We start from the raw sequence: 12,946 nt of genomic DNA, 5'->3' as shown, positions 1-12,946 counted from the left end.
CACTTGGTACTTTGGAATAGGATAAGAGTTTTGAATCCATCTTTAATTGGATTCCACCTTTCACGCAGGGTGAAGTTATTTTTTAATTCTTACAATAGATTCTACATAAAGATTTGATTAAGCTTAAACTATAAAAAGAACAATGCAACCCTAGCTCATAAATTCTTTTCATTTACAGAGTGACGAATTCTGCAGAAAAGTATGCTAATTAAGGTTTCTTTCTCTTTCTCAGGCTGTCTTGATTGACATGGAGGAAGGAGTAGTAAATGAAATTCTGCAGGGACCATTGAGAGATGTATTTGACAGCAAGCAGCTCATCACTGATATTTCTGGTTCGGGGAATAATTGGTGAGGACATGCTGAACAGAAAACTTGAATGTCAAGCCACAGCCCTGGTGGCCTAGTGGTGAAAGTTTGGCAGGCTCCACTTCAGCAGCCCGAGTTCAGTTCCTGGGCAGAGAACCACATGACTCATCTGTCAGTGGCCATGCTGTGGTGGCAGCTCACATAGAAGAACTAGAAGCACTTACAACTAGAATATACAACTATGCACTGGGGATTTGGGGAGGGGGAAAAAAAAGAGAGGAAGATTTGGAATGTGTTAACTCAGGGCGAATCTTTCCCAGAAAAAAAAGAAATTGAATGTCATCTGAAAAAATAAGCTATTTTTCTTTCATTCTAATAGGTCCTACTGACAAGAAAGTGAAGAGTAACTTGCCATACCTAACTCTACGCCTTTCAGCCCATCATCTTTTCCTTGATAAATGATGGTGTTTCACAATGCTCAGAAGCCACCTGTTTCCTAGTTCTTTCCCTTTCTTAAAAAAGGAAAAAATGAATCATGAAAAATTGATTTGCTGAATTCCTTGTTGTTAATTGATCTTGCATAATAATAAATAGTGATGAAAGTTTTAAGTATTTTATAAACTCTGTCACATATTTTATTTGACTCTATCAAGTTTTTCAGTTATTCAGATTTAATGGAATTGATACAGAGATGCAAGCCAGACCAGCGTCCCAGCATCAAGTTCAGCCTGAGGCCGTGTTTGGCCCTTATGTATATATAAATGGTCTCTTCCCAATGGGAAAAAAGCTCCAGCAATGATCATTTAAAAATTTACATTGAGACTGTTTTTGTTTTTTAAAAACTAAGTAGCTCCTTGTTATTTGCAAATCTAATATTCATTATTTTAACTATTTGCAGCCAATCCCTCACGTTCATAATGCATAGTGATGTATAATTATACCAAAGCATGAATTTGAATCTCGTGTTCTCAGACTCATTTGGGGAGAACTAGTCACTTAATAAGTGAGCCCATCTGATCACCTGTCTCGCTTTTCTCCAATTGCTGTATAACTTATTCTGAAACTTTTGAGTTACATCTGACTGTGTGTGGGGAAATCATTCTTATATTTTAATACATCATAGTGATACTTGCAAATTTGGTCAGCCAAAAGGTTTGCAGAGCCCATGAATATCAGTTTTCTACTGTGTGCCATATCATCTAGTAATAATGTGTGTGTTTTCTCATATTTTAAACCAAAATAGGTTAGTTTAAAATTTTTTAATGTCTTTCTAGTTGACCACATTCTGCTTGATATGTAAAATTCACTGCAGTCACAGTTTACTTTAAATGGAGATGAGAAAAAACTATGTATAAAATCTTGTGTTGTAATTATACCTTAAGAGAAGGTAAATTTAGAAAACCATAGTTTAATATGATAATGAGCTATCTTATCAGGATATTTGAGGATTATAGATATATAATGTTTATTATATTTTCTACCTTGTATTTTTGGCATATCATAATATGCTTTATTGACATGAAACAAAAATCGAATTTACTTAATTACAGTAAAAATACTTTCTAAAGCTTTTCTATAATCTTTTTATTTAGACCAGAAATAATAAAATCTTGAAATAGATGCATAGATTTTTTTTAATCTATGTTCTTATTTTCAGGGCTGTGGGTCACAAAGTTTTTGGCAGTCGTTATCAAGAAGAGATTTTAGAGAAACTTAGAAAGTCGGCGGAGCACTGTGATTGTTTGCAGTGTTTTTTTGTAATACATTCCATGGGAGGAGGTAAAGTTATTCACTTGTTTGCCTATAACAGCGTGAAAGTGCAAGTGGGAATTCATTTTTCAAGCATAAGTCTTATTTTCAGACCTGTGCTTGATAAAGATAGAACTGTTAAGAGTGTGTGTTTATGAATATACATAACCGCTTTTTTATCTTGAATTTTTGTCAAATTGTCACTATTAACCAATTATTTTTTATTGAAGCCCTTTTAAGAGTCAGTAGAACTGAATCTGACAGTTTATTTTCTCCTACCTTTAGTTTCTTTTTTAAAATTTCCAGCTGCGTTTCAGTACATATGAGTTTTTTGGGAATTTTGACACTTTCTTGTTGTAAGAGTTTGCTTGTGCAGTCCCGTATCCTAAGAAGAGCTAAGTATTTCTAGCATGTTCATGTGATGCTTGCCAAAGAATATCAGAATGGGTATGTTCTTTAACCACCTTCAAACCTTTCTTGTCTCCAACAAGTGAAAAAAGTAAAAGAAATCTTTTCAGTCAATTCCTTTAAATCATGCCTTATGTGGTAATGTGTCACCTTGACCTAGAATAAGTGATCTGCATTGCTTTCTTTCCCCAGGGAAGCCTGTACCTTGCAAGTAAAGTATTTTGCTCCCCTGTTCCATGAAATAGAAACAGATGATAATTTGCTAATTTCAAAATAGGATTAGCCAATTTTATTGTATTTTATTATTATTATTATTATTATTACTACTCCTATTATTTTGGTGAGGAAGATTGGCCCTGAGCTAATGTCTGTGCCAGTCGTCCTCCATTTTGTGTGTGGGATGCTTCCATAGCCTAGCTTGATGAGCCGTATGTAGGTTCCTACCTGAGATCTGAACCCACATACCCTGGGCCACCAGAGCACAGCACGTGAACTTAACTACTACACTACCGGGCCAGCCCCAGGATTAGCCAATTTTGAAAGAAAAATTTACCACATTTTTTTTCTCCAAGTTAAGATTAAGTTTTTTTGTTTCTTTTTTTTTTTTGAGGAAGATTAGCCCTGAGCTAACTACTGCCAGTCCTCCTCTTTTTGCTGAGGAACGCTGGCCCTGAGCTAACATCTGTGCCCATCTTCCTCTCCTTTATATGTGGGACGCCTGCCACAGCATGGCTTGCCAAGCGGTGCCATATCCACACCCAGGATCTGAACCAGTGAACCCGGGCCGCCAAAGTGGAACGTGTGCGCTTAACTGCTGCGCCACCGGGCCGGCCCCTATGATTAAGATTTTATACTCAGCAGGTTATATACAATTGACTTTTTATACATATCTATTATTTCATACGATAGCATTTTAAAATTAAAGTTATAATTGCTCTGTAACCATGCCTTTTGAAGACCATCCTAATCATTTAATTAAGAAGCCAGTTTTCTTTGTACTAGTATAATTAACCTGCAAGTTTGATTAAGTTTTCAAAAGAAAACCATTTGACTTATAGTTCATTTTGGTGCCTTTTTTTAATCCCTCTATTACTCTATCTCAGAAGATAAATACTTTATTCATAATTCACTGAAAATGGTAAAAAATAATTTAAATAGTGAAAGTCTCCTTTCCCATATCTAATCCGAGTCCGTCTCTTCACATGAATCAAATTTGCAGTGTTTTTATGTCTATCCTTCCAGATATTTTCTATGCCTATTAAAAGTGGGTATGTATAGGGGCCAGCCCCATGGCCTAGTGGTTAAGTTTGGCATGCTCTGCTTCAGCAGCCTGGGTTCAGTTCCTCGGCGTCGACCTACAGCACTCATCAGTGGCCATGCTGTGGTGGTGACCCCCATACAAAATAGAGATTGGCACAGATGTTAGCTCAGGATGAATCTTCCTCAGCAAGAAAAAAAAAAAAAAAGTGAGTGTGTATATTTTTACATAACCTGATCATGCAATACATAGTATTCTGTAGTGTTTTCACTTTATCTCTTTCCTGAATGTCTTTCAGTATTAGCTCTGTCTCATAGAATTCAATTGTGTGAATATACAATAATTTTTAAAATCAGTCTCTCATTGATGGATTTTAAATTGTTTATAGTGTTTAGTTATAACAAACAATCCCTAGTAAACATCTGGTACATACGTCTGTGTTCATTTGTGCCACTACAGGTGTAGACAATATCCCTAGAAAGAAAAGTGAGACTAAAGAATATGTACATTTTAAATTTTGATTGATATTGCTGATATACCTTTCTCCATTATTGCACCAATCCATATTATTAGCAACGACGTATGAGAGTTGCCATTTTCCCCCACTGTCACCAATGCTGAGTATTATGAGACACAAATCTGTCTGGTATGTTCAAAATTATATTGTTTTAATTTGCATTACTTAGAAGAAATGTTGAGCATCTTCACATCTATTTGCCATTTGATTTGTTTTGAGTTTCATTTTTATACCCTTTGCCTGTTTTTCTATTGCATTATTCATATTTTCCTGGTGGTTGATTTGTGAGACTTTTTTTTTTTAAATAATTTTTGAGCTTTTCTTTTTTTTTTTTTTTCTGGGAAAGATTCACCCTGAGCTAACATCTGTTGCCAAACTTCCTCTCTTTTTTTATTCCCCAAAGCCCCAGTACATAGTTGGATATTCTAGTGGTAAGTCCTTCTAGTTGTTCTATGTGAGCCACCACCACAGCATGGCTACTGACAGACAGGTAGTGTGGTTCTGTGCCCGGGAACCAAACCTGGGCCACCGAAGTGGAGGACACTGAACTTTAACCCATAGGCCATCACGACTGGCTCTGAGGCTTCTTTATTAAAGAAATTTAATCTTCCATCATATGTGTTGAAGATTTTCTCTTAGTTTGCCTTTTTATTTTATGGGTTTTTTAAATAGAGGAGTTTTGTTTATTTTTAATGGAGTCAAAACTGTCTTTTCTATAATGGCTCTGGTTTTTTATGATACTTAGAAAGTCCTTCTCATTAAAGATTAACAAAAAAATCTCCCTTTCTTTCATCTAGTATTTGTTTTTTGAGGAAGATTAGCCCTGAGCTAACGTCTGCCGCCAATCCTCCTCTTCTTGCTGAGAAAGACTGGTCCTTAGCTAAGATCCATGCCCATCTTCCTTTACTTTATATGTGGGATGCCTGCTACAGCATGGCTTGACAAGCGGTGCATAGGTCAGCACTGGGGATCCCAACCGGCAAACCCAGGGCTGCTGAAGCAGAATGTACGAACTTAACCGCTGCGCCACCAGGCCAGCCCCTCATCTAGTATTTTTGACATCGTAGCCTTTAATATTTATCTCCCTGGGTTAGAGCATTGACTTTTAAACTTTTTTTTAACCTGAAGAGCAAGAAATACATATTATATCAACCCAACACATACACAAATTGAAACAAAAGATTCAGAAATTATTACTTAACCCACATATGACACATTGATATTTCTACTGTTTCGTTTGAGAAAAGAAAACTCTGGTCCTAATCCAAGAAGTTAGTTTCATAGCCCCTAATGGTTCATAATGCATAGTTTGAAAAACACCAATTTAGAGGATTGCATTTTTCTCTGTTCTTAAAAATTTCTGAAGTTATATAAATGTAAATCTATGTGCTACAAACTTAATGAGATTCCTAGAGCTTCTGCTTTTTAATAGATAGTAAAATAGTTTCATCTTTGAAAATTTTGTGAATTCAAGGTGCTCATGCTTAACTTTAGACAGTTTTAGCTCAGTGTATAAGTTGCTTAACGTCATGATAGTGTTCTTCATCATTAAATTATATATATACTACACTAAAGATGTCAAGATAGTTTAAGTTCCTTAACATCAAATATAGACTGAATACTGTCTTAGTTGAATTTTTCACTCTTCAGTCATTTCTTTGGCATCATATAGATATAATTTAGATGTGAAAAGAGTGAAATATAAAAAGACTTTCCAACCACATGGTCAGAGCCAGAGATGGAATTCAGAAGCTTACACCTCGCTACCCATGTTGTCTTCATTTCCTATCTGAAATTAGATTAGTTAATATAAAATCACAGGAATAAGTTGAAAATTTTAAGTCTTTAATATATATTTCTACAAATAAATCATAAAATTCCAAATTCTTCACAATTATATTCTGAACCATTTATGCTATTTTCTTTTTGAAATTTTAATCCTCAGGAACAGGATCTGGACTTGGCACATATCTTTTAAAGGTGCTTGAGGATGAATTCCCAGAAGTATACAGATTTGTGACTTCAGTTTATCCTTCTGGTGAGGATGATGTCATAACCTCACCTTATAATAGTATCTTGGCAATGAAGGAACTTAATGAGCATGCAGACTGTGTGTTGCCCATTGACAACCAAGTAAGAAATGACATTGTACTTTATGGACATATTTTATATACCTTCAATCTTGTGTTATGTTTATGTGCTTATGTGAAACATTCTCTTCACTTTTCAGCTGTTTTCTTTCTCTTCTTTCCTTCCTAGTAGAATGGCATCTATGTCCACTCTTCTTAATAGCTTCTCTCCCAATATTTTTCCCTTAAAAGTCTTTATTTGACATCATTAGCAAAATTGACCTCGTGGTGAATTCTGGAAAGTTGGGTACAACTATAAAGCCAAAAAGTCTGGTTACTTCAAGTGCTGGGACTTTTAAAAAGTGGCAAGAGAAGCCTTTTGATGCAATGAACAACATTGTGGCAAATCTGCTGCTCAGCCTAACAAGGTAATCCTATTGGTGGTGTACCTGAGGACAGTCTAACAGTTCACTGACGATGTTTCGCAGTAGCATTTTTGTAGTAGCATTTTCTTCTTATTATAAGTTGTAGAAGCTTTGTTAGTTTTTATTTCATTTTGTCTAGTGTTTTCAGATCTTGGAGTGATAGACCAGAATTTTAATGTCTATGGCTCCAAAGCAGCATTTCCCATGCAATATTAATAGATGTTAAGTGATAAAAGGTTTTATGGTAGATACACTTGAGAAACACTTGGACAAAAGTAAAAATATTTTTTTGCTGTAGAATGTCTTAATCTTTTAAACCAGCTAATCTATACCTCCTCATTAGCTGGTCTAAAATATTTCCTTAACTTTGATCTAAAAGATCGCTTGGACATTATTGTATCCCAAATAATAGAGTGTATTAAACAGGCCCGTGAAGAATTTAGTGAAGTCTATAGAATAATTAAGTAATTATGGACTTATATGTGTTTAACTCAATCTAAAGTCTGTTTTAAGTAAGATATTTTTATATATGTAATGAGCAACTGTAATAGTGTGTTGGTTGCACTTTAGATAATTCAGAAATAAGAACTGCCGTAGATGTGTGTTGTATTTTAATTATCTTTGTACAAGATGTTCATGATTCTAAATTTCATTGATACAGAGAAAGAGATCATATATTCTCTATTGAAGAGCCGTGTATGAAAGGATTTAAGAAAATGCTGTGGAATAAATCAAGCTATGTTCAAAGTATAGAATTTTTAAATTAAATGTTTTTCTCATGCTTTAATGTTAATTTTTTAGCTCTGCGAGATTTGAAGGGTCCCTTAATATGGACCTTAATGAAATCAGCATGAATTTAGTTCCTTTTCCTCAACTGCATTATCTTGTGTCAAGTTTAACACCCCTATATACACTGGCAGATGTTAACGTTCCTCCTCGAAGGTAAGATGTAGTAACTTTATTCTAATTACTTGAGAACTCGAATTTTTAAGAAAAAAGTTTATAATAACTCTACTTAATATCATTTCTTTGTGAGAAGTATATAAAATACAGTTGATGACAGCCATTTTTCCATTATATGAATGCATCTTTAATTAGAAGTCATTGTTTTAAAATGTCATATTAAACTATTTGAAATTAAATCTAATAACGAAATTTTTAAGCTTATGAAAATTAATAAAGACAATTTTTACTGAAATAGATTTAAGGGCTTTGAAGTCTGACAGACTTAAGTCTGAATCCTAATTCTATCACTTAAAAGCTACAGCACCTTGGGCAGGTGACACCTCCTCTTGAGTTTTTCTCATCTGTGTAAGTGAGAGTCAGAGTACCTACCTCCTACACTTGTTGGGTATATTAAATAAGAGTATCATTTAAAGCTCTTGTCACAGCCCAGGACCATAGAAGACTTTCACATGTTACTCTGTATGGTAGCTATTATATGTCATTTCCAGAACACCTTCTTTTATAACTGTGTGTCATTTTTAAGCATAAAACTTAGATCAGTTTACTTAACAAAAAATGTATTGAAAGATAGTCTTGGCATATACAGTGATGAAGAGCTTGAAGAGTTCACACTAGCATTCACAGTTGACTGAAGGAAAAGGTCCTCTCAGACTCTGTAAGAGGAAAGTATGTAATTAAAGTAAAAAGTAAATTAAATATTTTTTACAATTTGTTTGGGCAAGATAACAGTTTTACACTCTGGGAATTTCACAGTGATATTGATTAACTTTTATTTGAGCCAGAAGCAAATAACCAATTATGCCAAATAATAGATAGGAGTCTCTTTCTATGTGGGATGCTGATGACCTTAACAGGTGAAGTAACTTGCACAGTATATGGAACATGATAATCATTCATTAAATGTTCACTGTTATCAGCCCAGCATATTAAAAATTAGTATATTAAGTAAAATGTACACCTTTAATGAAGACACAGAATGTAAATTAGTGTTAAAGTATTTATTGTACAATAGTGATAATCCAGACATTTTTATATTTAAAGTTAATTCTTAAAAATAAAGACATGGAATTTCTAATTAAGTTGAGCATAAAGACTTGGTCCTTCAACCTGAATAGTTCAAAACCAGTTAAATTCGTTTTAATCCTGCTTGGTGATAAAAATAATACTGTGTCAACATTTTTTATTTATATAATCATAATTTGTTGTGAAGTTTTGTTTTTAATTAAAATGTGTTAGTGAAAATCATAAGGAACTTTTGAAATGTTAGACTCTTAAGGAACTTATCACATGTTCTTTCTGTCTTTGTGGGGTTTTTCCCCTTTTTTTCCTTGTTCCTTCTGCTTTACTGTAGATATTTCAAAGGCTGCCATATCAGCATGTGAACACATTTATCCTTGAGTAAATAATAAATTGTTTTAAAATTGTACTATTAAAAGGCATAGTTTTAAAACTCTAATTTCTTATTAGTAGTTTTCAAACAAGTGAGAATGGTTTTGGTTGTGCCTTTTATTAATAAATGTCAGTTCTGAAACTAGTCCATTTTTATCAAATGAAAATAAGCACACGTGAAAGTATGTATATGTTTCTTCAAATTCCATATCTCTAATGTAAATAAAGGATCCCAATAATTCTAAGTAGCTCCTTACTAGTTTTTATATCTGATGACGAAAGATAAATCAAGAATGAGTTTGCCCACTTGTGGTGTAGTGGTTCCTAACCTTTTCTGGACTTCATTGATTCCAGAAATGCTCAAAAGCACATCCACACCCAAATTTTGAACACAGTACGGAGGATCAGTGCATCCCACAGAGCTCCCCATCCCCTAAGGGAGTCCTCTGTCCTTCTTGCTCTAAGATAATCAGGGTAGAATGTAAGCTCCTAGAGTGGAAAATTGTTGTTGTTCACTGCTGAGTCTCTTGCACTTAGAATAGTGCCTGGCACATAGTAGGCGTTTAGTGAATACCTATTCGAAGGAATAGGCAGCGAGTGTGATTCTGCACCTCTTCCCATTCTGCAGATTCAGCACACAAGCTCTGGCTAGATTTAGCTCAGGAACCTAATCACATTTGAATTAAGTGGGATTTAAGAACCAGGCTGGGGCCATATTAAGGACCTAGGAGGCTGTGTATCGTTGGATACTATCTTTGTCAGTCACCTTATCGTCCTCTCTTTAACTGAAAGATAAAAGAATGAAGTTAAAAGACTTCGTTCACTCAAGTCTCCCCTTTCAGGAACACCACTTTTATAGGAGAGCCTAACATTGTCTTTTGATAGTTTCCTCGTAGTTATTTCTGAGAATATTTATGATATATTTTACAGAGACAAAGTAATCTTAATGTCGTAGGCTTTTAATTAGTTTTGATAGTTCTGATACTATAAAGTAGATAAGGATACAGAACTAAGTGCTAATGACACGTGTCAGAAATCACTACCACATAGAGCTCACTAATGATATAGTCAACATTTTATAGCCACCTGAAACCACCAATATATTGCAGAAGATTTCTATTCCAAAATAAGAAGGATATTGCATGATTTCCTCTCTTCTCAAGATTGCTTTGAGAAAATGATAGCCGAAATTTAGAATATATTTGTATGTGAAGGTTATTTACCTATAGATGACTGTCTTTTCATTTTAAAGTTAAACAGAAGAAAGATGTAATAAACAGTGACTCTTTCATTGCTGTAGGTTGGATCAGATGTTTTCAGATGCCTTTAGTAAAGATCACCAGCTAATTCGGGCTGACCCCAAACACAGTCTCTACCTTGCCTGTGCCCTCATGGTTAGAGGAAATGTACAGATCTCAGATCTTCGCAGAAATATTGAAAGGTTTGATTGTGTATTTTTCAAGATAATTTATGTGTACTGCTTGCGACAGTGTAGCAGAGTATTAAGACGGCCTCTCTGCAAGTTCTAGCATTGCCACTTAACTAAAGTGTGACCTTGAGCAAGCTGCTTAGCCTCTCTGAGCCTTATTTTCCTCAAATGTAAAATAAGAATAATCATGGAACAAAGTTGTTATTTACGAGTGTTAAATGATAGGAGATGTTTTATTTTCTCAAAGTGTTCAGAAACCTTAACTATTGTTACTGGTTTTATTACCACTACACTGCTTCTTGAAGTTTATGTTTTACTATTTGACAGTCTATTTTTAGGAAAACTGCTCTATTGAATTACAATAGGGAATTGTAGGGAATTTTATAGGAAAATTATGAGACCTTCATTTCTTTATATCCCCAGATTGTTGGGTTTTTTTTTTAAGATTGGCACCTGAGCTAACAATGTTGCCAGTCTTCTTTTCTTTTTGCTTCTTTTTCTCCCCCAATCCCACCCCTCCCCCCCCCGCCCCACAGTACATAGTTGTATATTTTAGTTGTGAGTCCTTCTAGTTGTGGCATGTGGGACGCCACCTCAGTGTGGCCTGATGAGCAGTGCCATGTCCACAGCCAGGATTCGAACCAGCAAAACCCCGGGCCACCAAAGCAGAGCACACGAACTTAACCACTTGGTCATGGGGCCAGCCCCAATCCCCAGATTTTTAATGTTAAGCAACATGTTTCTAGCTTTTTGAATTACCATCACAGCCAATCTAATGTCCTTCTACTAAATGTCCCTTAGTTCACTGTCAGACTGTACCATGCTACTGCTAATAGTAAAAATAGAGAACTTACATTATAAACTAAGCAATTAGAATGGTACCATCAGTATATCCTAGTTTAACTGATGTGGGGTGCCACAATATGGCAGACATGTTTAGTACCTTAATTCTTACCTTTGGATTTTTGTATCGCAGATTAAAACCTTCTCTACAGTTTGTCTCCTGGAATCAAGAAGGCTGGAAAACCAGCCTGTGTTCAGTACCTCCTGTGGGCCATTCTCATTCATTATTAGCTTTAGCAAATAACACATGCGTGAAGCCTACCTTCGTGGAACTGAGAGAGAGATTCCTGAGGCTCTACAAGAAGAAGGTAGTTATCAGGACACCTTTGTAACTATACATGTTTAGTTTGGCTATTGAAGATGCATTCCCAAGAATTACACTGTTACAAATCAGGGGTGATCCTGTCTGCTATATTCGTTGTACTGATCATAACTGGAGAGACTTACTCAGACTATCTAAATGAGGGCTCTCACGAGTCATAGGATTTGAGTTCCCATTTCTCTTGTAAAGCTGAGTGAACTATCATTTTAATAACGAGTATTTACGTATAGGACAGTTATATGTATTAAATTTCCTGAAAATGGTCAACAGTATCCAGTTTTTTCATTTATAGGCTCATCTTCATCACTATCTGCAAATTGAAGGGATGGAGGAAAGCTGTTTTACAGAAGCTGAGTCATCTTTATCAGCACTCATACGGGAATATAACCAGCTGGATGCCACCAAAAGCATGCCTGTGGAAGATTTACCGAGACTGAGCGTAGCTGTGTGAAAAAGAAACCCAGAAAATACAACACTTACTTTTTCCTAATTTCACATTCTTTTTGTCACCTTACCTTTCTTTTTCAGATTTTTTGTGATTCAGAAAGCCTAGTTTGTGTCGTTCATATTAGAAAGTATTTTTGTCTAAAAGAGTAGTTTTCCTTTAATTGCAATTTGTTGATGATACCAGTCTGTGAAATTAGCGAAGTCCTAGTGTCTTAACTTCAAACATTTGTCTTTAGAAATTTCCCCTTTTCTAAAATTAAGGAAACAAACAATTCTTCAACATTTTATTTTATTTATAGTCTCATGTTTAGGCATTTATACAATGATAATCATGTCTTCAATAAAAATCTTGTACAGATATATTTTTATATTTATTTATAATTTATGTTTTCATATTCTATTTAAATTCTCATGATTCTTTAAAAGTAAATACAGAGAATATAAGAACACATTGTAAATATTTCTGTGTAATATCCACTAACTTCAGGGATGGTTATTAAGTTAATTGTTAACTATTAAGGAGGTGTTCTTTCTTCTTTGTGTAACCACTTGTTTGCACTCAAAAGAATCACACTTTACATTTATTTTAACATGTCTTTTGTACTAAATTATTTTTAAATATAATGCTTTTTTATGAAAGCAGTTAACTTATAATAATAAATACCAGTATTTTCAAACAATGCTCTTTGTCATTGTTGTGCTGATCCCCATTTATACAAGCCAACAGATCGTTACTGAGGTTGATATCTCCTTCCAAGCTTTGAGTCAATGGCTATAACAGTCTAGTGAAAGTGTTACAGTTACAATGATCTCCAGTT

General features: G+C 34.7%; 1 protein-coding gene across 3 annotated transcripts in view; it reads left to right on the top strand.

Moving 5' to 3' along the window:
* Positions 1 to 12,808, top strand: part of TUBE1 (tubulin epsilon 1) — a 19,801-nt gene extending 6,993 nt beyond the window's left edge. For all 3 annotated transcript variants that reach the window (XM_070496601.1, XM_014866161.3, XM_070496602.1), the window contains 8 exons: positions 233 to 348; positions 1,964 to 2,085; positions 6,184 to 6,371; positions 6,560 to 6,735; positions 7,534 to 7,674; positions 10,388 to 10,528; positions 11,493 to 11,667; positions 11,974 to 12,808. In XM_070496601.1, the coding sequence (XP_070352702.1) occupies positions 233 to 348; positions 1,964 to 2,085; positions 6,184 to 6,371; positions 6,560 to 6,735; positions 7,534 to 7,674; positions 10,388 to 10,528; positions 11,493 to 11,667; positions 11,974 to 12,132 (1,218 nt within the window). In that variant the 3' untranslated portion in view covers positions 12,133 to 12,808. The remainder of the gene's footprint in view (positions 1 to 232; positions 349 to 1,963; positions 2,086 to 6,183; positions 6,372 to 6,559; positions 6,736 to 7,533; positions 7,675 to 10,387; positions 10,529 to 11,492; positions 11,668 to 11,973) is intronic.
* The last annotated feature ends 138 nt before the right edge of the window (positions 12,809 to 12,946 follow it).

The sequence above is a fragment of the Equus asinus genome, chromosome 24 (genome assembly GCF_041296235.1).
Source record: "Equus asinus isolate D_3611 breed Donkey chromosome 24, EquAss-T2T_v2, whole genome shotgun sequence".
NCBI lineage: Eukaryota > Metazoa > Chordata > Mammalia > Perissodactyla > Equidae > Equus > Equus asinus.
Note: the sequence above shows the minus strand (reverse complement) of the source record. Positions and strands in the feature narration are given on the sequence as shown.